General features: G+C 49.6%; 1 protein-coding gene across 2 annotated transcripts; it reads left to right on the top strand.

Annotated features, from left to right (window-relative positions):
* Positions 1-1,807: 1,807 nt before the first annotated feature.
* On the top strand, positions 1,808-18,146 carry LOC135374520 (uncharacterized). Of its 2 annotated transcripts, XM_064607473.1 has the most exons (12): positions 1,808-1,902; positions 8,263-8,334; positions 8,392-8,421; positions 8,983-9,134; positions 9,576-9,737; positions 9,802-9,991; positions 10,836-10,995; positions 11,518-11,660; positions 11,723-11,849; positions 12,209-12,400; positions 15,326-15,493; positions 17,900-18,146. In XM_064607473.1, exons 4-12 carry the CDS (start codon positions 9,029-9,031, stop codon positions 18,113-18,115), a joined length of 1,464 nt encoding a protein of 487 aa, XP_064463543.1. In that variant the 5' UTR covers positions 1,808-1,902; positions 8,263-8,334; positions 8,392-8,421; positions 8,983-9,028; the 3' UTR covers positions 18,116-18,146. The 2 variants fall into 2 exon arrangements, with proteins under 2 accessions (XP_064463543.1, XP_064463544.1); XM_064607474.1 differs by lacking the exon at positions 15,326-15,493.
* The last annotated feature ends 7,748 nt before the right edge of the window (positions 18,147-25,894 follow it).

The raw sequence follows: 25,894 nt of genomic DNA, 5'->3' as shown, positions 1-25,894 counted from the left end.
TACGGAGCTTCAGAGAGCGGTGAGTGAGTGAGGGGGGGGAGGGGGCGCTGCTTGGTGGAAACTCTCCTTAGGACGACTCTAGCAGGATGTGTTCCAAGTGCCCTCGCACAGACGTACAAAGCTTACATTGTAGACAAAGGGCTCAAATTAAAGTTGGATGTCAATGTAAATGTAAACGGAATGTAAAATGGAATGTAGAATGAAATGTCAATGTAAAACGGAAGAATTACTCCGGTGCAAAACGGAAGAAGCGCTGGCTCCGTCTGGTGACCCAAGTGAGCGGCTGTTCGGGACGCTTCGGGAAATCTGCTTCCGCATAAAACTACAGAGACAAACTTCAGGTATAGTAACTGTCATTCAAGTGCACCCTGCACAAGTAGTTGAGATTGCAGTAGGGACTAATTTAGAATAAAAGATTTTGGAGTCGTCCTTTTGCCACTTTGGAAAGTAACTGTAAAGTAACAAAGTTACCCGTCATGTAACTTCGCTAATTACTATTTGTGCAGAGTAACTGCACTTCTAACTTAGGTACTTAGGCTCTTACTGTTTCGAGTAAGTCTTTCCAGGGCACATAAGAAGGGACATACATCATGAACGCTTTGTACTGCAGGCCAGAATAGCAAGGAAAAAAAATAATCCTACGTGGTGGTGGAATGGCTCGCCGTTGTCGGCCTCAGAGAGGTGGGCAACGTCACGACTGACGCCCTGGGGAATGTGCGTCCTGGGCCGACTTCTAAGGGAACTGTGCCGACATATGTCTGAAAGTGTCTGAGGGAAAACCAGGAGAAAACCCAGACAGCACAGCCGGCAACGGGATTAGAAGCCGGGTACCTCCCAGTCTCGACGTGACATGACCAGCACGCTATAACCACGGAGCCACGCGAGCTGGTAGAATCAGCTCAGAGAGCTCAGAGTTAGTCCATTCCTATTGGCAGTCGTAAGCACATGACTTCTCGCTCGCTGCATCACATGCAGCGGCGTGCGATGTGACGTCAGAGGCGCATGAGTCTCGGTATTCGCGGCGCCCATTTTCTCCGCTTCTATTACCCTTTTCGCTGTGAAACTTTCGGGGCAGGTTCAGATTGATGCAAAGAACGGCCTCTTACGTTTATCTGGGATAGGATGACCTGTCTCAACCACTTTAATGGGAAATGTCGCACACCGCTAATATAACTACGAGATATCTTCTTCATCCATCATCTTCTGTAGGTAACAGAAGGATCATGGTATGCATTGACCATCATACACGCTACGCCAAAACCGCAGCGCTTGCCTCTTCGACGGCACCAGACGCTGCCTGTTTCCCCTAAGAAACACATATTTGTCGCTGGAGCGGAAGTGACGTCTACTAGATGTCATAGATCGAGAAGTTACCTGTCGAAAAGAACTCTTAGAAAGAAAAAGAAAAAAAGAAACTTAGTTACAGAAACGAGTTACCTCGAAATCTGCTAGATGTATTCCCGCTTTCTATCCAGACCGTTCAGTATGCTCCGATATATGAAACTCCCGCATTCATAATCTCAAAGTAAAGTCGTAGTTTTGCTACGAGAGATATTTAACGCAATATTTATAGCTGAACTTATTTTTGCTTACTGATTTTGCATTGAAAGGAAGGCAGCGCATCATTACTACTATCGCTGGTTTTTATTATCGAGTGTTTTGGAGCAGCCGGCTATTGCGTTTTGTAGGAGCGTTTTTCTTTCCTAACTCCAACTCCAACTGTTACTACATCCTACTGTCACTAATACCATATTACTACCGTCATCAGCAGCACGCGCATGGTACCAAAGCCCGTGAAGAAGCAGAAGCAGTGTCTCGTTCACCCGTTCGGTTGCTCACTCCTTCCCTTGCCTTGCCTTGCCGAGCACATCAGCTCTCACCGCCGGATAACATCAATTATGGGTAAGCAGTGTTCGGTCTTTTTTTTTTTTTTGCTTTGCAACCATTGCGTACGTTCCCTAACGATACACACGGCATAGTGGCACATCCACCTTTTTGACGCGGTCAAGTTTTGAGCTGTGTAGTCCTAATGTGGTTCAGGTGTGAAATTAGGAACGTGGTTGGTCGTTCGTTTTTGATAACTATTACTTGTGCGGCCACGTGCCTGCTAGCTGGAAAGTTCACCTCGGTGTGGTCAGTCGTAGACGTGTAGTGGTACGGTTCCGCTTAGTCATTGCGAGCGTCTACGGTAACTGAAATTACCGCTGTTCCTTCGACTAAGGGCACTTGACCACACAAGAGAAGGAAGCAGCCCTCTCAAAAAATTACGAATGAAACCAACTTTCCAAGCGCTGTTACCCTACCACGGCGTAGCGCTTCCTCCGCTCATGTTGGGCAGCATGTACAGACTGTCCCACGTAACGACCGCCAAGCTCTAAAAAATATATATTGTTGTGAAGAGAAGTCGAAGCTGATAGCCAGTATTTTCGTTTATACTAATTAGCTGAGAGCCGAAGTGTCAATGAAAGTGTGTTTTCTTAAAATCAAATCAACATATTCTCGAATAAGGTGTCCTGAACGCGGCACCCTTTACGGGTTTTTTCGCCAAGAGAGAACCCGAGAGTATCACGTGACTGTCTGCGCGCGCGTGTAGGCACTGGCACGCATTGTTCTTCGAACGAGAGCAAGCGTTTGCTACGGATGTCCACCGAAAGCGGATGTCCAGCTTTCACTACATGCTCAATATGACAGGGCTTGTTGTACATGCTTGTCCATAGCTTGTTTAAGCCGTATAAATATGGTGACCTATAATGGTATAACGGCAGTTTCCTATAGAAAGCCACCATCTTGCATGATATCACTCTGCCGCCATTACAGCGGGGTGGGAGGCGTCATGGCGCCCAGTGATATGTGCCGCAACCAATACGGCAGCTTCCTAGAGAGCACCCATCTCGCCTGACGTCACTCGGTAGCCCTTTCAGCAGGGTAATGGACGCGCCCAATTACATGTGCCGCAACCAATACGGCAGCTTCCTAGAGAGCACCCATCTCGCCTGACGTCACTCGGTAGCCCTTTCAGCAGGGTAATGGACGCGCAAAATTACATGTGCCGCAACCAATACGGTGGTTTCCTACAGAGCACCTATCTCGCCTGACGTCACCCGGTAGCTCTTACTGCAGAGGGGGCATGGACGCGCCCAGTGATATGTTCTGCAACCAATACGACAGCTTCCTAGAGAGCACCCATCTCGCCTGACGTCACCCGGTAGCCCTTACAGGAGGGTGGGGGTATTGGGTCATGGATGCTGCCAGTGATATGTGACGCAACCAATACGACAGCTTCCTAGAGAGCACCCATCTCTCCTGACGTCACCCAGTAGCTCTTACAGCAGGGTGGAGGTGGTGGGGTCATGAACGCGCCCAGTAATACGTGCCGCAACCAATACCACAGCTTCCTAGAGAGCACCCATCTCTCCCGACGTCACCCGGTAGCCCTTACAGCAAGGTGGGGTATTGGGTCATGGACGCGCCCAGTGATATGTGACGCCACCAATAAGGCAGCTTCCTAGAGAGCACCCATCTCGCCTGACGTCTCCCCGTAGCCCTTACAGCAGGGTGGAGGTGGGGGGGGGGTCATGGACGCGCCCAGTAATACGTGCCGCAACCAATACGGCAGTTTCCTAGAGAGCACCCATCTCTCCTGACGTCACCCAGTAGCCCTTACAGCAGGGTGGGGGTATTGGGTCATGGACGCGCCCAGTGATATGTGACGCAACCAATACGACAGCTTCCTAGAGAGCACCCATCTCGCCTGACGTCACCCAGTAGCCCTTACAGCTGGGTGGGGGTATTGGGTCATGGACGCGCCCAGTGATATGTGACGCAACCAATACGACAGCTTCCTAGAGAGCACCCATCTCGCCTGACGTCACCCGGTAGCCCTTACAGGAGGGTGGGGGTATTGGGTCATGGATGCTGCCAGTGATATGTGACGCAACCAATACGACAGCTTCCTAGAGAGCACCCACCTCTCCTGACGTCACCCAGTAGCCCTTACAGCAGGGTGGAGGTGGGGGGGTCATGGACGCGCCCAGTAATACGTGCCGCAACCAATACGACAGCTTCCTAGAGAGCACCCATCTCTCCTGACGTCACCCGGTAGCCCTTACAGCAGGGTGGGGGTATTGGGTCATGGACGCGCCCAGTGATATGTGACGCCACCAATAAGGCAGCTTCCTAGAGAGCACCCATCTCGCCTGACGCCTCCCCGTAACCCTTACAGCAGGGTGGAGGTGGGGGGGGGGGTCATGGACGCGCCCAGTAATACGTGCCGCAACCAATACGGCAGTTTCCTAGAGAGCACCCATCTCTCCTGACGTCACCCAGTAGCCCTTACAGCAGGGTGGGGGTATTGGGTCATGGACGCGCCCAGTGATATGTGACGCAACCAATACGACAGCTTCCTAGAGAGCACCCATCTCGCCTGACGTCACCCAGTAGCCCTTACAGCAGGGTGGGGGTATTGGGTCATGGACGCGCCCAGTGATATGTGACGCAACCAATACGACAGCTTCCTAGAGAGCACCCATCTCGCCTGACGTCTCCCCGTAGCCCTTACAGCAGGGTGGGGGTATTGGGTCATGGACGCGCCCAGTGATATGTGACGCCACCAATAAGGCAGCTTCCTAGAGAGCACCCATCTCGCCTGACGTCTCCCCGTAGCCCTTACAGCAGTGTGGAGGTGGGGGGGGGGGTCATGGACGCGCCCAGTAATAGGTGCCGCAACCAATACGGCAGTTTCCTAGAGAGCACCCATCCCTCCTGACGTCATCCAGTAGCCCTTACAGCAGGGTGGGGGTATTGGGTCATGGACGCGCCCAGTGATATGTGACGCAACGAATACGACAGCTTCCTAGAGAGCACCCATCTCGCCTGACGTCTCCCCGTAGCCCTTACAGCAGGGTGGAGGTATTGGGTGATGGACGCGCCCAGTGATATGTGACGCCACCAATAAGGCAGCTTCCTAGAGAGCACCCATCTCGCCTGACGTCTCCCCGTAGCCCTTACAGCAGGGTGGAGGTGGGGGGGGGGGGGGTCATGGACGCGCCCAGTAATACATGCCGCAACCAATACGGCAGTTTCCTAGAGAGCACCCATCTCGCCTGACGTCACCCGGTAGCCCTTACAGGAGGGTGGGGGTATTGGGGTCATAGATGCTCCCAGTGATATGCGACGCAACCAATACGACAGCTTCCTAGAGAGCACCCATCTCGTCTGACGTCACCCAGTAGCCCTTACAGAAGGGTGGGGGTATTGGGTCATGGACGCGCCCAGTGATATGTGACGCCACCAATAAGGCAGCTTCCTAGAGAGCACCCATCTCGTCTGACGTCTCCCCTTTGCCCTTACAGCAGGGTGGAGGTGGGGGGGGTCATGGACGCGCCCAGTAATACGTGCCGCAACCAATACGGCAGTTTCCTAGAGAGCACCCATCTCGCCTGACGTCACCCAGTAGCCCTTACAGCAGGGTGGGGGTATTGGGTCATGGACGCGCCCAGTGATATGTGACGCAACCAACAAGGCAGCTTCCTAGAGAGCACCCACCTCTCCTGACGTCACCCAGTAGCCCTTACAGCAGGGTGGGGGTATTGGGTCATGGACGCGCCCAGTGATATGTGACACAACCAATACGACAGCTTCCTAGAGAGCACCCATCTCGCCTGACGTCAACCAGTAGCCCTTACAGCAGGGTGGGGGTATTGGGTCATGGACGCGCCCAGTGATATGTGACGCAACCAATACGACAGCTTCCTAGAGAGCACCCATCTCGCCTGACGTCTCCCCGTAGCCCTTACAGCAGGGTGGGGGTATTGGGTCATGGACGCGCCCAGTGATATGTGACGCCACCAATAAGGCAGCTTCCTAGAGAGCACCCATCTCGCCTGACGTCTCCCCGTAGCCCTTACAGCAGTGTGGAGGTGGGGGGGGGGGTCATGGACGCGCCCAGTAATAGGTGCCGCAACCAATACGGCAGTTTCCTAGAGAGCACCCATCCCTCCTGACGTCATCCAGTAGCCCTTACAGCAGGGTGGGGGTATTGGGTCATGGACGCGCCCAGTGATATGTGACGCAACGAATACGACAGCTTCCTAGAGAGCACCCATCTCGCCTGACGTCTCCCCGTAGCCCTTACAGCAGGGTGGGGGTATTGGGTCATGGACGCGCCCAGTGATATGTGACGCCACCAATAAGGCAGCTTCCTAGAGATCACACATCTCGCCTGACGCCTCCCCGTAACCCTTACAGCAGGGTGGAGGTGGGGGGGGGGTCATGGACGCGCCCAGTAATACGTGCCGCAACCAATACGGCAGTTTCCTAGAGAGCACCCATCTCTCCTGACGTCACCCAGTAGCCCTTACAGCAGGGTGGGGGTATTGGGTCATGGACGCGCCCAGTGATATGTGACGCAACCAATACGACAGCTTCCTAGAGAGCACCCATCTCGCCTGACGTCACCCAGTAGCCCTTACAGCAGGGTGGGGGTATTGGGTCATGGACGCGCCCAGTGATATGTGACGCAACCAATACGACAGCTTCCTAGAGAGCACCCATCTCGCCTGACGTCTCCCCGTAGCCCTTACAGCAGGGTGGGGGTATTGGGTCATGGACGCGCCCAGTGATATGTGACGCCACCAATAAGGCAGCTTCCTAGAGAGCACCCATCTCGCCTGACGTCTCCCCGTAGCCCTTACAGCAGTGTGGAGGTGGGGGGGGGGGTCATGGACGCGCCCAGTAATAGGTGCCGCAACCAATACGGCAGTTTCCTAGAGAGCACCCATCCCTCCTGACGTCATCCAGTAGCCCTTACAGCAGGGTGGGGGTATTGGGTCATGGACGCGCCCAGTGATATGTGACGCAACGAATACGACAGCTTCCTAGAGAGCACCCATCTCGCCTGACGTCTCCCCGTAGCCCTTACAGCAGGGTGGAGGTATTGGGTGATGGACGCGCCCAGTGATATGTGACGCCACCAATAAGGCAGCTTCCTAGAGAGCACCCATCTCGCCTGACGTCTCCCCGTAGCCCTTACAGCAGGGTGGAGGTGGGGGGGGGGGGTCATGGACGCGCCCAGTAATACATGCCGCAACCAATACGGCAGTTTCCTAGAGAGCACCCATCTCGCCTGACGTCACCCGGTAGCCCTTACAGGAGGGTGGGGGTATTGGGGTCATAGATGCTCCCAGTGATATGCGACGCAACCAATACGACAGCTTCCTAGAGAGCACCCATCTCGTCTGACGTCACCCAGTAGCCCTTACAGAAGGGTGGGGGTATTGGGTCATGGACGCGCCCAGTGATATGTGACGCCACCAATAAGGCAGCTTCCTAGAGAGCACCCATCTCGTCTGACGTCTCCCCTTTGCCCTTACAGCAGGGTGGAGGTGGGGGGGGTCATGGACGCGCCCAGTAATACGTGCCGCAACCAATACGGCAGTTTCCTAGAGAGCACCCATCTCGCCTGACGTCACCCAGTAGCCCTTACAGCAGGGTGGGGGTATTGGGTCATGGACGCGCCCAGTGATATGTGACGCAACCAACAAGGCAGCTTCCTAGAGAGCACCCACCTCGTCTGACGTCTCCCCTTTGCCCTTACAGCAGGGTGGAGGTGAAGGGGGTCATGGACGCGCCCAGTAATACGTGCCGCAACCAATACGACAGCTTCCTAGAGAGCACCCATCTCGCCTGACGTCACCCAGTAGCCCTTACAGCAGGGTGGGGGTATTGGGTCATGGACGCGCCCAGTGATATGTGACACAACCAATAAGGCAGCTTCCTAGAGAGCACCCATCTCGCCTGACGTCTCCCCTTTGCCCTTACAGCAGGGTGGAGGTGGGGGGGGTCATGGACGCGCCCAGTAATACGTGCCGCAACCAATACGACAGCTTCCTAGAGAGCACCCGTCTCTCCTGACGTCACCCGGTAGCCCTTACAGCAGGGTGGGGGTATTGGGTCATGGACGCGCCCAGTGATATGTGACGCAACCAATACGACAGCTTCCTAGAGAGCACCCATCTCGCCTGACGTCACCCGGTAGCCCTTACAGCAGGGTGGGGGTATTGGGTCATGGACGCGCCCAGTGATATGTGACGCCACCAATAAGGCAGCTTCCTAGAGAGCACCCATCTCGCCTGACGTCTCCACGTACCCCTTACAGCAGGGTGGAGGTGGGGGGGGGGGTCATGGACGCGCCCAGTAATACGTGCCCAGTAATCTGCAATTATGCTATTTGGTCACTCCTTTATGGAATTGTTCTTTCCGCAGCCGAAAGCCAAATGAGCGCAATGAGTGAGATGAGCTCCATGTCTGGCATGTCCGGCATGTCTGGTATGTCTGGTATGGACATCTACTGACCATGTTCTGTAGAGATACTTACCATTTTATGTTTTCTAGGGACGGAAAGCATAGGACAGGACAAAGGCGGTAATTGACATTTCCTGTTATTCGGTTCGTTCGGTTGTTGGGTTCAGAAAAAGCGTTTCATCCTTCGGTGCTCGTGCGTTGTAGAGTGAAGGGGTATCAGCATAAGATGTGGCGGATCCAGGGGAGTAAGGGAGGGGTGGGGGCGCACACATCGACTTTTCCTCTCCCCCGAACTGACGAACCGATGGTCAGGATCCGTCCCTTGCATTAGTCCTAGCAGAAACGACAAGGAACAGGACATTGAGCACAGGCACGGGGGATGGGTGGGGGTGATCGTTTCGCCCCGCTTTACCTCTGATATATCTCGGGGCTGCTCTTGCAAGGGAGTTTACAGGCTTAAAATGTATACATTTGTCTAACAGTGAGTAAGCGTGCAGTGGATCAGCTCGGAGGAACTCTCCGAAGTGCTCAACATTAATGAATCATCACTGATTCCGTATAAACCTGGTCGGTCCCAGTCCAGTCTATGTGCTAACATGGATTGGTTCTACTCATGACGCGAAAAGTGCATGAAAAGAAAAGGACGTTGTGGAAAGTACACGTGAATGCTTTATTTTCCAGGCAATGAGTAAGTACAGCAGCGTACTTCCCGTACCAGGTATGTCGCATGCTGACAATGTTCATTACTTCCAGGAAAGCCAAAAAAAGGGGACTGATAGCGATGGCGATTTGCTGCGTTCTCCTGTTGGCATTAACCGTCGCTGTCGTCACCGGTGAATATACTGGTTCTGTTTAAACATCCGGGGGGTATTGTGTACTATTCCATGTAGACATTGCGGGACACCGCTTATACGTACGTAGCCACAACGAAGACCCTTCTTCGGAGCGCATGCATTCAAGACCGTGATATTGGCGTTTTCGAGAACCGTAAGGGGCGACAGCCTATACGTTTTACGAATGGGATACAGAACGACCTTCGAAGTCGATGCGAGTATGGTGAGACCGTTCCATCCGCGGTTCTCATCCATATTAGACTCGGGGCAGCACTGTATCGGGTCGTCGAATGCATTTTCAGCCAGTACTTCCAAAAATGGGAAATATGTCATCGTCTGCCGCTAAGCTCCTGCGTGGAATTCCAAAACTGCGTTCCCGCCTCGCGTGGCCGGTCGCCTTCGGTGATTTTTCAGACGATGCGATGTACCATATGATTACAGGCGCATTTGGGTCCAGTTCAGCCAACGAAGGGGGTGAAGGGGATGGAGATACACAGGGCTATGACGAAAATTACGACATTCCTCCTCCTATTCCTTCAACAACTACTGCGAGCACAACGACGACCACGACAACCACGACCACCACCACAACCAAGGCTCCCCGTACGTTTCTCTTGCTATGCTTGTGTTATCGATGGATGTTTCTGCAATCGCTTTTATCTTGCAGTACCAGAGAAGACCATCACTTGTGTTGCGTATTGGACAAACAAAGCATTCTTTCCATCGGATGGCATCTGTGACATCCTGTTATTTACGCAACCGTCGCCTTTTCCATCTTCAGAAGCACTGTTTTCACAGTTTCTTACAAATGCTCAGAGTAGTCAACGGACGAAGAACGGGGTAGACATAGCGGCCTCGTAAGTATAGTGGGGCTGGGGCTACGACATGTTTGCTCTGCTTTGTAATGCCTCTACAGGTAGAAAAAAAAAAAGAGAGAGCGCTATCTACCTGAAATAGGAAGTCCACTCATACTGTATTGTGTGAGGCGAGATGTTCCTGCTGGCTACCGAGAATGATTCACATTATTGCCTTCCAGTGCGTGCGAATGCAGTAAAAGCTCGCGTGGCTCAGTGGTTAGTGTGCTGGTCATGTCAGTCATGTGGGGACTGGGAGGTGCACGGGGTCGAATCCCGGTGCCGGCTGTGCTGTGTGGGGTTTTCTTGGGTTTTCCTCAAACGCTGAGCCCACCTCTGAAGCCGACAATTGTGAGCTCTTTCCGAAGCACCACCTTGCGTGCTTTGTGCTGCGCGGTTGCTATGGTAACCAAACTGTGCTTCGCTCCGCGTATCATTTCATAGACAACCGTATAGGCCGCGCTCCCGGTAGAATGCCAGCGCAGCCGCACGCACGCATTGGATCGTCTGCTAGCGACGCGACCGGTGCATTGCTCCGCTTCATGCACGGAAACCGCTTCATGCAACTGCAAAAGGAGTGGAAGAAAGAGGGCACGTGCCTCGCTATTGGCCGACTGACATGACGTAGCAAACAGCCCTCCCAACGGAACAGATTCAAGACTCCCTTGCATACCAGGATTGCGCCCGAAGCTTGCCACCATAAATTGCTACTCCGTCCCATGCGTGTCTTGCCGTGCTATATTCAGTGAAATGCGTTGCGCGAAGTTATGAAATGGGAATAGCGCTGAATAGCAATTCTCTTGTGGTAAGGTACGCCGCAAAAAGCCTGGCTCTGTTTGCCTTTCAGCGTTGCTGCCACCGTTTACCAACAGCTGAGATCCGCCAGTGGTAAGCAGGGGATGAGGTCGTACTGGATGGATAAGGTAACGGTGTTTTCCACCCTTGACCTCGACCTGAAGACATCCACCACGGATGCAGAAATCAGCAACATCATCAATCTGCTGAAGGTACAGTTAGTCTTCGATGAAACAAGCTCCAACTTTTCGCTCACATATCCTTTCAGCAAAGACGAATGTGGTAAAATGTAAGTGACATTTCCTCGCGCTTCAGATGTAAAACAGGCAGTAAAAAGGACAGGAGGCTAAATTCCGTCACTGCCTACACCCGTACATTGTGCAGTTCTAATATTTTGCGGAGTTCTGATAATTGATATCTAAATCAATCAATATATCAATCTAATATATCATATGTCATCATTTCAATATATCATGCCAAGGCATTGAGTGATGAGCGGCGCGAGAATTAGAGATCATAATTGGATCGAGCAATATTGTGAGAAAATAGAAGAACAAAAAAAAATGAAATACAAACCAGTTTTCTCATATAACGTGGAGCCGGTTTTGCGCTTTTCCTTATGCCTTCCTGTGACTGCCGTGTTTTGCGGCTCATTTCCTCAGTGGTGTCTCCCTGCCACGCCTAACAACAAACCTCACATTTGGACAGTAGACAAAAGTGTTATTGCTTTTCAGGAAATCGCTTCGCTTCAGGAAGAGTTCAAAAAGTCCAAGGATGCGTACGCGTACATTTTGTTCGGCGCCGCGCCGCTGTTCGAGGGGAAAAATGACGCTACTGTTATGAATATTTTGAAGACCAAGTTTCAGCGGGTGATCAAGTAAGAACCCGTAGGCTGTAATTTCCGCGCTTGTGACTTACCCAGCTCGTTCTTCTATCCAGCGAGGCCAAACCCGATTTGGTGCTCTACCGCACAGCACTGTTAAAGGATTTATCTGGAACAAATTGCCGTGAAACTGGTCACACTGTGTGGGAAAACGCTCCTCTGCCCCACATTCAGGCGTCATTCGTAAGTGTTTCACTAATAGCGCAACCGAAGGAAGCAACGCCGTCGAGCCAGTGATTTGTCTTGACCTCCTACACCCCCCCCCCCACCCCCAAAGAAAAAAATCTGAGAGACAGATCCTACAATTTTGTGATATTATGCAATATTTCTTCAAATAGCATAAAAATTAATGGGAGTAGTTGCGTCACACCAGGTCCCGCCACACCCCCAGGGACGAAATTCTTGGTAAACTACTGCATCGAGTTCTTGATTACAAATAGCGACGATCCAGGTGAATGCCGTTGTACGTTACGCGGCCGTTGCTTGCCTTTTGACGAACGTACACTACAGGGTCGGTGAAATCCTGTTTCGCTCTTGTGAAGGTCGAGTGTCTTGGATTCAGAAACCAGATCCGCTTGCCGCCGGCAACAAGAGAGGCCCTAGCGTTTCACATGGGAGGTCGCTGGAGTGAATTTAACAACAACACTTTCACAGACTCCGAGTTAGCGGCGCCGTTGGTGATACCAAGCGGCAAAGTATGCAATCGGAGTAGCTCGTACTCGAGCCTCCGTTACGTAAGTAAAAATCATCCTTCTCACATCGAAAGTCATCCTACGCCATAATGCCTACCGCCGTTTGTCATTGGAATAGTGGCAGGTTTTTCGCAGACTTTTATGGGAGACTAGCTAATTGCCCACGATGTTTTATTCACGAGTTTCGTGGCACGAGACCCCAATGGCATATGTCTCAAAATGGCAGCAGTAATGGCATACCAGGGTGTAGACTTGACCCAACACAGCTTCCCAATGCCCGACTTGCCAGCCATATGCATGGCATCACGCTTAACGCAGGTCTGTCTGGGCGTCACAGCCAGATTCTGGCAATCACATTCGTAGTCATGCGGTCGAATGAACAACCAGTCAGTGGTATACAGAGTGGACAATAGTGGTATAGCATCGCGGACGGAACGCGAAATTATGAGCCGAGATCACTCCCAGACATGCTGGACCGAGAATGGAACAGTGCTGAACAAAAGTGACACGCTAGCAGCGAATGGTACCGTACGTATTGCCTTGCTCCCTGCTTCTGCCAAGTAAATAGTTACTTCCCTTCCTGTTCAAAGTGACTATAGTGCAGTGATTCAGATGTTGCATCGTCTTGGTTACGTATTTATTGGTGTTGCACTGAGGCTCTAAGTGGCTGAGGTTCTTACTGCTTGGCAGCAGTCTGTACCACAGCTAAAGCGGGACTTGTAGTGACTTTCTTGAGTGACTCTAGTGACTTGAGACTGAGTTGAAGCGACTTTAAGAACTACTGACACTTAACATCAGATCGTTGATATAGGTGCGTCTCTGACATCTATATACATGCCTAAAGATACATGGCCTTGAAAATCGTGAAAGGCGCCAAACCATGTGTGCTATGGAATAGGCGACATTGATACAGAGACATGGGAACAAGTAAGAACTTTTAGTGCACGGATAAACATGACATCGCTTGGTTCTGTAGCGGCACACACGACGGCTGGCTCGTACCACGTCGTTTCCTCTGCCATCTTTGTGGCCAACAAACGTTCGTTCAGCGCGTCGCCCGTGATCCACGTGTGGCAAGAATGCATGTGGCAAGAGTGCATGCAAGAATGGCATGCATGCCCTTAGCGGCGGAAATCCTCGAGAGGAGATTCGATCGCGTGCTGTCTAGGGTGCCTGAATATTAGCTGGACAAAAAAACTCCGACTTCGTCCGTCATGCGACGGACGTCATCAGTGCCAAACTGAATGAGAGATTATACAACCGGTTGCTATTTAAGGAGTATTGTTCCGGAAGGGGGCCACGGTTTTTGTTACAAACCGAGGGGTCACCATGTATGTGCCAAGACTCTAGAAGCTTCCACTGTCCCCATCTTTGTTCTCGAGATAAGGCCACCGCGTGATCGAAGTAGAAACAACGTCCTGTGTCCTAACAATGTTCAGTAAGCTCAGTCTTAAAAACCGTGTGTCGTGCGTCGCGCTCTTTATGTCCCGCTTATGTTCTTTGAAACTGTTCCGTTTCCTGCCTGTCTCGCCAATGTAGCACGTGTCAGTCTTGGCATTGTAGTTTGTAGTCTAGTCTGGCCTTCCGGGGGGACGGAGTCCTTTGGTTTCGACATGAGTAGTCCTGATATCAAACGGAAGCAAAGCCGGATAGATTCAGAAACATCGTTGACATAGGGGATGACAGCGTGAATACTAGCTCCCTCCGTAGGGCGGAGTCACCCTTACCTTTACCCTAATACTGAACCCCATGCTTACCATGCATGAATGCTGTGTGGCGATTGCAACTTCACCTTTTCACCTGCTCCTTCTCTGCCTTTCACCTCTTCTGTTAAGTATTTACTCCACTGTTGCTAAGCGTGCAGCTACAGGTCCCGTTTTCTTATTCAACCCGAGTAGCCAGGGAGTTTGGTAACGACGTCAGAGCCTTCATCATCACCTGACTCCAGAGTGGCCACGTTTGACCGCAATTTTCGAACAGCTAGAGTTACTCTGCGCTGCGCGGACTGGCCTGACGGGCGCTGACGATGTGGAAGTGGTGGCATACAGTCTGTTTAACAACTTACCGCAGATACGTGCACTCAAGCAGATTCTGATTCGACAGTTTTCAACGAGTCCTACATTTCCAAATTGAACACCACCCAAATTGTCTGTCCAACAGAACAGTTGGTAGCAGACGACGCATCGTCGTCTGCTAGCTTGTGTGCGACATCATAGCGCCGAAAGTAGAGAAGAGCTGTCAATCCCTGGCTACTCTGACGTCTGAGTTATGACGTCATTTCCGCTTCTCTGGCTATTTTTCGCCTGTTGTCTTGACCTTATGCAGAGGGAGCTTGTATTGACGTGGTACTGAGTGTTGTCTAGGATTCCTCTCTGTATTGTCCTCTCCGCCAGGAATCCTGATGCTTTAACCGGAAGTTTAACCATCTGTGGGTGGAACATCGGTGCTAACAACCGCTCAGCACACCGCTCATTGTAGTCCATCATAGACGTACGTCGACCGTGGCACAATTCCCCTGAAGTCTGCCCGGGACGCATACCCATTCCTTCATGCTGTCCTCTCTCCATCTGCCGACATCTGTACGCCGTCCATAGCCATACTTGCTTCGCGCCGCCAACAAATTTTCTAAGCTACGGGATGTCGCGAAATATTCGGTGTAAGGGGACAATTATGCTGGTGTGCCCGACACGACGGCCGCGCCTATTCGGTACATCAGCTCCATCCTATCATCTGCATGCTTGCAGCTAGAGGAAGAAATGACACGAAAGCTCAGAACTACTCATGAGGGCTACTCACGGTGTCGTCTGTTGTCTCAATTAACACGATCAAAAGTCTGGCCGTGTGTACACAGCGCATTCAAATCGGAATTAAATAGACGTACATGTATAAAGCCCTTAGTCTTTCCCTGTACGTTAGATCCGCGATAGGAACCGTATTTTCTACTTCTTCTTTTCTTCTAAAATGTAGCTCTGCTCTGATCCCGACGACCATGAACAGACACATAAAAGGTTCTATGACTACCATTGCTATAACGGGACACATGACGTCATCGACCAGAAGAGAGTGTTGCGGCTGTTGCGTGCAAATACATTATGGGTGCTCGCTACTGACACAAACACCACAATGAGAGTAAAGGTACGTACCACAACCATGCTTGACTAAGCTATGGGTCTCCGTGGGTATGGATCTCCGCACAATTTGGAGGCAGTGATTTATCCAGACGCCTCCTGAACCCCCTAACGCCCCCTCCCCCCCCAAAAAAAAATGTTCAATTGCACCCCTAACTTTTTCACCTGTGTACAGGGGGTGCCCTTACGATTTCACATGTCGGTAATATGTTAAGCTGTAATGACATAACGACCCCAACACCCCTCCATGCTTGGGATTCTGGATAAACCACTGTTTGGAGGAGTGCTTATTACAAATGCACTCAAGTACGAGGAGTCTTCAAGTCAAACGGGGATTTTTCGCAAAAGTAAACAGGCGAGAAATGCACAGCATGCATCTCCAGCTGCACTAATGCACTTGTCCCAGCGTTTCACGAGGGCTTCGATGCCAGCAGCGTAGAAATACTTACCAGCGCGTAGCAGCCACGATCAGACTGCATTCTTGACTCGTCGTCGCAGCTGAAGTTGCGGCCACCAAGGAACGCCTTCAGTGGCCCGAAGAGATGAAAATCGCTGGGGGCGAGGTCTGGACTGTAACGGGGATGTAGCAGGAACTCCCAGCCAAGTTCCTGTAAGGTGCGTGTCGTGAGATGCGCGGTATGCGGACGTGCATTGTCCTGTAGGCAAGGCCGGTGCTAGGGGTGTGCGGGGCCTGAGGCGGAGGCTCATTGCGGGGCCTGTTTCACACTAGCGGGAAATGGCGGCAGGTGAGAAGGGTGAGAAATCCTTGGTATAGCTTGCAGGGTTGGTGGATTTTTCTTTTTTTTTTGGGGGGGGGGGCATTTTCTGATCGCATGACGGAATGGCATATTCTCTTATCTGCGTTAAGTGCATACTTGATATTTAAAAAAGTAATCCCTGGTTGAGGGCTTCATGCGCGGGGCCTAAGGCGGTCGCCTACCCCTATCGCAGGCCCTGCCTGTAGGACTCCTCCTTTGATGATGAGGCCCAGCCACTTTTGCTTCAGCGCCTTATGCACATCCCTAAGAACCTGGCAGTAGTATGCAGTAGTACCACTGGGAAGAATATCAACATGAAAACGGCAGCTTCGTCCCCGAAAAACGTGGCCATGACCTTCCCCCCAGACTGGGTGCTTCGGGCGAGCACGGATGCTTCCATTGTTTTGATGCGCGTTTATACTCGGGAGTGAAATGGTACAGCCACGTTTCATCGCACGTGATGATCCGATCAAGGAACGGCTGTCCTTCAGTGTCGAAACGGTACCTTAGCTCTTGGGAGATTTCCAGTCTTCTCTGCCGCTCAAACACAGAGCTGCTTCGGGACCCAACGGGCACTACCTTTCCGAAACTGGAGGTGTTCATGAATGATTCAACGTTCCCACAGAAAGGTCCGTCTTTCGTGTTATCCGTCGGTCCTTGAGGAGCAGGCGCTCAAGGAACTCTGACACTGGGCTCTGAGCCGCCCCGGCAGGGATCGTTCTGCCCTGATGTACGGCAGTCTCGGAACCGTTTGCACCACTCAAACGCTTTGCTGTGTCTAAGTGTATCGTAACCATACTGAGCCTGAAGTCTTCTGTGAATTTGACTTCATTCACGAGGAGCGTCATGACAATTCGCTATTCGATGTGCGCGCTCACCCATAGCCTCCTATGGCTCACCTCGTTGTCAGCCATCTTGTCCAGCACGTGTTTTCTGTTTTGCACCACCACGTGGTCAACACGCGCGAGCCATTTGACAGAAAGTCTCGGTTTGACTTTCAACACCCGTCATACATTGCAAGGAGTGCTTATTACAAATGTACGTAATCTGTTGACTCTGGGTGTGTTTTCTTTCCGAAACCACCAAACAGCTAGGCGGCAGTGAGGTTGCAGTATGTAGTGCTGGACAAAAGTTTACGGAACGCGTTCCTCAGAGTGACAGGGCAGCAGCGAATGGGAGCGTACCGACTTCAGAAACCCAGTGACAAGTCCCTACGGTACCATTCGCTGCTGGCCTGTCACTTTGAGGAAGGGATGCGCCGGAGCGTGGTCCGTAAGCTTTTGCCCAGCACTGTACATCGCTGAGCGAGTTGTGCCATACCGTATGCGTACGTAAAGGGTAGCGCTGATTGTTCGCTCTGCCGCGCGCAAGGCAGAGCTTTGCTCGTTGTGCGGAACCAGCGCGCTATTCCTACGCAACAGCGTATGAGGAGAGCGGGAAGAACTGCGTACCCAATAAGCGAAGCGTAGGTTTTTTTGTCGTGATCAGATAGCGCGTTAGTCTAAGGATGTCAGATGAGGTAACGAGGTAAGAATATCGGATGTGTAACGGTGGAACACTATAACCGAGCCTGTACATTACTTACAGGTACGGAGGGCATACGGAGGTACATAGCAGATACATATGGAAATATACATACTACTTCATTGTTTCAGATGTGCAAGGCAAAACAACAGGGCTTTCACGGTGGCTACGTCATGTTCGGCTTGCAGTACATTATCCACAGTGGCGAGCTAGAAAAGAACATCTGCAATGACACCTACAGCGATGGCTACAGGGATATTCTCCACGTCAAGGATTATCTGAACGACAATTTCCGTGTGTGCCCATCATTGGAAAATTGGAAGAAACTACCCGACGACTGCACGTGAAATAAATTCCTGTCCTGGTGATCATTCTTGACACGCTTCGCCCGCGAAACACTATAGGAACCCTTCGAGTCTTTGAACTAAATGAAATATGAACTAAAAACTTCTCAAATATGCCGTAAAAATCGGGATGCGCATTTTTGTTCCGTCGTTCTTGGTATGAAAGCAATGCATAGAGCGCTTACATGAAAAACGATGAGCGGATCACGCCACAGACACATACCACAAACACTCGTGGAGCTGAAGGCTTGGCTTTCGACACTGCATCATAGTGGCTAAAATGCGAGCGCCGCCAGTCTTCGTAGCCCTAGAGAGACGAAAGTGTGTAGTACGGCTTATGGGTCATGCACACAGTGGAAAGCACAGAAGGCAAGGGATGGGCTAAGCAACGCACCTTACCGCACAGAAACCACGATCGAAAACTCTAGCTTCCCCGAAACCACCAAACGGACCCAAGGAAAAAGGCGAAATATGCTCTCCCGTCTGAAAATACTGCAAAATATGCACTATGCGGGCGTTTTCATGCCAAATACGCCACAACGTGTGAATCTTGCATTTATGTGCATGCAACAATAGGGCTTTCTGGTTCTGGTCGGTACCAGTATTATAACCAAAACTGTAATGAAAAAATATAATCCGCTCTCTAGTAATGAGTATCGCTTTTTAAAACAAAGTGACTCCGTGCAAGTCTGTTTCCGTTGATGCAAAAATGTACACGTGGAGGTAGGACGTCCTTGAGAGATGATCATGCGTGGCACACATGAGTGATGTCTCCGCACATCAGTAACAGGTTGATCTGCAAGAAATAGCACCTAGAATCTTTGCACTATCTGTGCGGAAAATAATGGGCCTAACATTTGGGTGGCAACGGATAGATAGTGCCTTTTGGCCCTTCATACCACTCTGCGAGGCTAAATTGCAATAAACTTCATTGCACGCAGCAAAAAGGTCGCTCAGCAAAAAACAAAACAAAAAAAAAACAGAAGGAAACAGTCGGCCCAACTTTCGTGAACGGCTGCGGCGTTATCATTTGGCTCGTGCAGTTTACATTAATTAGTATAGAAGACTGTTGCCAGCGACCTGTAACAGCCGATGACTCTCTACGGGGCTAGTGGGGTCGGTTGGCACATGACAACAGCGTAGACAAGAATCGCACAAAGACAGTCAGTGAACGTATTTCAACCTTTAATCATAATCACCCAGTATTAACCACATGATAAAATGTTGAAAGTTCGACGTTCCCCCATCTGTCTGGTCGCTTTCGTCGCGTCTTCGCTGATGACACTCCAACCTTGTTCGGATTTTTACTTGATTGATATTACTAGTACATTCCTGCCAAGTTTCTGAACAGACCCTACATGGCCGACTTGTAATATTGATGCCCATCAATGCCACCAGACTTAGATTGGTTCAGTCGCAGGCTTGCTGATCTCCCGAGTGTATTCGAGCAAAGATTCTTCGAGTGCAGGATACTTGAAACGGATCTTTTTTGCCCGCCGTTTTCCGCAGTGGTTGATACGTTTCTGATGACTAACAAATGGAACTGATTGACCTGCGGTGCGACGCTCGTCCACGTTCGGTACAACTTACGTCCGATAGTAATTATTCGTTAGTTTGCTTCCCGAGGCAACTGTGTCAACGTGTGTCTGCGAGCATGCCTTTTCTGCGATAAACCTCAATAAGGTAAAGTTGTACTCACAACTAACAAACGAACACCCCAACGCAGTCCTGAATGTTGTAGTTGCGCAATGACTTTCATACGATGTTGACGCAATACTTTAAAACAAGAGGCGCCAAGTTTCCTCGTGACAAGCCAATAAAAAGAATTGCTGACCCAGTGATTGAGCAACGCTAAGTAATACGTTTTATGTCGTTTCAACTTTTGTGTTGTGTCATCGATATCAGAAACAGGCTACCCCAAAGTCGTAGTATGCTTCCCGCGTAGTTCCCCCAGGGCTCAATGCGGCCCGTGGACTCAAATGAGTTCGGCACCTCTGGTATATACCATCGAGAATAGTAAACTGAGTAGAGAACATATGAGCAAGAGTGCATCATCAATGTCCTCACATGCCCTGCTTCAACGGCAATGGCCCTCGAACACAACCCGCCGTTGAACGTTTAATTCGCGTACTTTGTAAACGGAGCATTAAAGCAGTATCGCCAAGACATTGTCGTGTCGTACATACCTCCCTGAGGAACATGAACATTTCTGCTGCCTCTTTCGGGTGAATCCTTCAATGAACAAGTCTCGGTTCCATTCAGAGTCCTGCTCATCTGAGATGCGGGGGGGGGGGGGGACGTCCCTACTCCACCGACTGCCTCATGCTGTGGACGAGGGCACACGGATAGTGAAACAGGCGCCACCCCCTTATGGCACGATGCTTTTGATATTGCGTATCTTGTGTTTACCCGGCAAAGAGAGTATACTGAGACTTTCCAAGGGCAAGCATGATTAGTCAACCGCAAAACAGATCTTCACCAAGATTTAGATCACCACCACCTCTCCCCGTTTGCCGTCTGCTACTCCGTAACCACCAGCTCCCTGACGCGCACCTGCTCTTCCCATCCGCTGACACCACGCGCACCTGAAACCGTATTTTGATATAGAAGGGATACACTTCTGATCAAACAATTGATTTTAAAACGTGGTCACAGCTATGTATATGAGCGAACCCTCCAAATTTTCTTGAGGCGCACTATGTCACAGCGTAAGCCCTACTCCGCGCGCCGGCTGGGCCCTTTGGTTTTCATTTTCTCCCTGGGATTTTTGCAGAATGACGGCATTTGTAACTACTTAAACTTCACCACATTGCACGCTCTTAGCCAACCGTCGTTCCGAATGGATATCATTCTGTGTTCTGATTTGTTCAAAACGGGGGAGGCGCCTACCTGGGACATGCATAATGTATCCAAGATAGGCGCCTCCTCCCATTTTCAACAAATCAATACACAGAATGATATCATTCGGAATAATGGTTGGCTGTATGAGCGTTACTTCGGAAGTTACTTCGAAAGAAGAAGCGGAAGTTACTCGTCGTGTAACTTCGCTAATTACTATTTGTGCCGAGTAACTGTACTTGTAACTTAGGTACTTTATTCGCGAACTAACTGTCACTCTTACTTTTTCGAGTCTTTCCAAGGCACATAAGAAGGGACATACATCATGGACGCTTTGTACTGCAGGGTGCAGGCCAGAATAGTGAAGAAGAAAAGAATCCTACGTACTGGTGAAAGGGCTCGCCGTTGTCGACCTCACAGAGGTGGGCAACGTCACCACTGACGCCCTGGGGAAAGTGCGTCCTGGGCCGACTTCTAAGGGAACTGTGCCGACATATGTCTGAAAGTGTCTGAGGGAAAACCAGGAGAAAACCCAGACAGCACAGCCGGCACCGGGATTCGAACACGGGTACCTGTCAGTCCCGAAGTGACATGACCAGCACGCTAACCACTGAGCCACACGAGCTGGTAGAATCAGCTCAGAGAGCTCAGAGTTACGTCCATTTCTATTGGCAGTCGTAAGCACGTGACTTCTCGCTCGCTGCATCACTGGTATAGCGTCGTGCGCTGTGATGTCAAAGCCGCGTGAGTCTCTGTATTCGCGGCGCCCATTTTCTCCGCTTCTATTACCCTTTTCACTGTGAAACTTTCGGGGCAGGTTCAGATTGGTGCAAAGAACCGCCTCTTACGTTTATCTAGGATAACGTAGGATGACCTGTCCCAACCCCTTTTATGGGAAATGTCGCACACGGCTGAGGTATCTCTTAGGCCCATCATCTTCTGTAGGTAATAGAAGGATCATGGTATGCATTGATCATCATACACGCTACACCAAAACCGCAGCGCTTGCCTCTTCGACGGCACCAGACGCTGCCAGTTTCCCCTAAGAAACACATATTTGTCGCTGGAGCGGAAGTGACGTCTACTAGATGTCATAGATCGAGAAGTTACCTGGCGAAAAGAACTCTTAGAAAGAAAAAGAAAAAAAGAAACTTAGTTACAGAAACGAGTTACCTCGCAATCTGCTAGATGTATTCCCGCTTTCTATCCAGACCGTTCAGTATGCTCTGATATGTGAAACTCCGGCATTCATAATCTCAAAGTAAAGTCGTTGTTTTGCTACGAGAGATATTTAACGCAATATTTGTAGCTGAACTTATTTTTGCTTAATGATTTTGCATTGAGAGGAAGGCAGCGCATCATTACTACTATCGCTGGTTTTTATTATCAAGTGTTTTGGAGCAGCCGGCTATTGCGTTTTGTAGGAGCGTTTTTCTTTCCTAACTCCAACTGTTACTACATCCTACTGTCACTAGTACCATATTACTACCGTCATCAGAAGCACGCGCACGGTACAAAAGCCCGTGAAGAAGCAGAAGCAGTGTCAATTGCCCCGTGCTATGCGCCACTGCGGAGAAAGACGAAGAAGAAGAAGAAGAAGCAGTGTCTCGTTCACCCCACTGATCTCTATGTATAAAGGCTGGATCGCGTATGGGAGAGGGGCTCCTGGGGGAGAGGCACGCATTCGGGCCGCCATGTTGGTGGGCCCTAAAACGCTGTGTGTGCCCATAGGAAACAATGGGAGGCAACAGAGATTGTGAGTATTTATTTCGCTACAGGCGTTGATCATTGTTTGTCGTCACGCAATTTTGTAAGGTGCCTGTATACTGATGTATCCTAACAGTGTTTCACAGGTGCCCTGCCTTTCGATTCTTAATAACGTTATGTTTTGCATTCCGAAACTAGACCGTCACTGCAGTGCAGCGCTGGGAATTGTACTACAGCACGTTTCCCAGCCAATATTTCAATAAGAAACGATGTGAGGTTAACAACAACTATGTATATAATATCCCGTGCTGCGTTCTGGACAAAAATTGTTCCGTAACGAACGGTCCGGGAAAAGATATACTCGCATGACAGAAAGATATCGTTCTGTAGAATCACAGCCGTTGTTTTAGCCGGGTATGCGTTTAGTATGATTTATATCAAGCATCGCCGCGGAAAGAGTCTTTTAGTGTACGACATGGGTGCCTTGCCTCGCAAATATGCACACACCGAAGCAGCTCAAATAATTACTTCACGCAATTCGATCGCGCTCGTTATGACAGTTAATCAGGTAATGATGTAAGCTTAATCAATTAAATTACTTAGAAAGTGGTGACACCTGCTTGAGGCACAGGACTTATCTCTTTTTGAAGTACAGCCCTTCTATGTTTGTTTGTTCCTTCCTTCATTTGTTCTGTGTATTTGCAGGCGCAGTTGAGCCAAACTGAATGTCCATCTCGAGTATTCACATGCTTTTGCTGAACACAGCTGCAGCGTGAGCAAAGCTGCTTAGGGACGGGGGCCTGCTATCCAGCGCTGGCTTTGTCATGCTTGTTACGTGGAGCACGTTACAAAAAATGCAGCTCCACATCTGGAACTCCAATCAGTAAAGGGGCGCCGTAGCACCGTTGTAAGACCAGACACGCTTTCTGAAGATCTTCTATGGCACCTTCCGCAGTTTGCACAATTTTCTTCAGCATCGAAGTCTCTCATAGGAACCACTTTGCATTAACTGTGACTCCCATCTTGCACTTTGATGTGCAAGGGCCCTCTTGCACTACACACGTATGGTCTGCAAATTGCAACAGAACGATTTGGAGCTTGAAACAGTTGTGCTTTTGTCATTTTGAACCTCGTGTACCCTGTCTGTGAAACGTAAACAAAAAAGTCTAACACGATATGCTTTTGTAAAGAAGATCACTGATGATGAGTAAAGAGAGTGAGTAAAGAGTAAATAGTAGAGTAAAGATTAGTGAGTAAAGAGTAATGAGTAAAGAGAGAGAGTATACATTTTTCAAGTTCAACATTTATTTCTTGCGCTTATGCGTTTCAGGATACAATGAACGTGCAGGGAGGCCGCAAAAGACTACATTTGTTTATTCGTGACCTTCCTACAATGACAGTACATATTTTAGGGATGACAATGGACAGGTACACTCTCTAAATTTGTAGCACTCAATTTTAGGTTGGAATGAGCAATGAATAGCAACTCCCCTCCTGATATTTTCTCATATATGCTGAATTTAATTTTAAATTTAATGTGATCAAAAGTAGATGTAAACAACATCACTACCAGAGAAATGCATCCTCAATAAATAAATTTCTTCTTATAGCATATATGTGCATGCCTATGAACTGAAACAATTATCACAGTTCCCTGACAAGTAATTTCTGAGAGTGTACTGTAGAGGCTGCTTAGATCTACAACAGTTCATACAAGGTATTACATACTGTGAATGCCTTTAAAAATCCCACGTGACACATATGCCTTTACTTTCTGGAGGTGCTGCGGTAGTCAAAGTTTGTGGGCATTACGCAGGTTCTGCACCCATTTCTTGAGTATGTCGAGGCAGCTGTGAAGTAACCTGTATTGATGATTATTCCCATTTTTATGGTGCATCGACAAAACAAAGGTAATAATACATCAGAACATTGGTTTGGGGCAACCAGTTAAAAATGAATATGTTGTTTAATAAATGCATTGGACAAATGTTAAAACATCAGTTTAAAACATGGTTTACAATCCCTGTATCTTCTAAAAATTGAAAAGATTAAAAATATTCTAAAAAGAATTATAATTATTATATTGCTGGGTGAAGGAGCCCAAGGTGTAAGGTGTGTTTCTGATGTGAACATGTAAGAAAATGTGCAAATTTGAGAGAGTCTACTCACAGTGCGTGCACTGAGGTGGTTCCTTCCTGTAAACAAGAAACCAGTGGATGAGGAACGTGATACTTACCTGTACACCCAGTCGTATCACCATCACACTGCACAGATTATTCACTGGGTAGTCCTCATGACGAAACCTGTATTGACGGAAGACCACTTTTGCCTTAAAAACTGCTACAAATAGCACGGCACGCTACAAATTATTATTATGGTAACAAGCTGACGATACAGCTCAGACACAAGACGTTATTCAAGTCGCGCCATACCACCGTTACGTAGGATTCTTTGTCACAAATCAAACCAAGGCACAAAACAATACCAATACATGAAAAAGGGTGACAATCTTGGTCTCATTATGACGTAATACCCAACTTGTGCGCGAAGGTAATTCAAAGAAATGAATGTGCACTCGCTTCCGTAGAGAACACCATGTACTATGCTAGCAATGCATGCAGAAAAGCGCTCGAGTGTTCGCACATATATTGATGACAACACTACCAGTGTAGTCTAACACGTTCTCCCAAGCATATTATGCACTCAAACTGCATTTGCCGCCTGGTAAAATGCAAGTGTGTTCGATTGAACCTATGAAGAGCGATCAAACAACCTGCATCCAGTGCTCGTTTTGGGCAAAAAAACACTTCATAATTGTCAACTAAACATACAGAATGGACGTCTATTTATTCCTTGATAAAGAATGACTCACCTGTATAAATTTAGGCCCTGTATCCTTGCCAGTACAATTGGTACGACCGTGATTGCAAGAAGTTGCCATGATCGCTGCGGCGACTGTTGTGGGTACAGTAAGATGGCGGCCGGTTTCCTCACGCTCGCGCTCCCATCTGCGATCCAGCCTTTTACAATCGAGATCAGTGGTTCACCCGTTCGGTTGCTCACTCCTTCCCTTGCCTTGCCTTGCCGAGCACATCAGCTCTCACCGCTGGATAACATCAATTATGGGTAAGCAGTGTTCCGTTTTTTTTTTTTTTGCTTTGCAACCATTGCGTACGTTCCCTAACGATACACATGGCATACTGGCACATCCACCTTTTTGATGCGGTCAAGTTTCGA

This window comes from Ornithodoros turicata, unplaced genomic scaffold (genome assembly GCF_037126465.1).
Source record: "Ornithodoros turicata isolate Travis unplaced genomic scaffold, ASM3712646v1 Chromosome68, whole genome shotgun sequence".
In the NCBI taxonomy this organism is placed as follows: domain Eukaryota; kingdom Metazoa; phylum Arthropoda; class Arachnida; order Ixodida; family Argasidae; genus Ornithodoros; species Ornithodoros turicata.
This window is presented reverse-complemented; position numbering and strand designations above follow the sequence as displayed.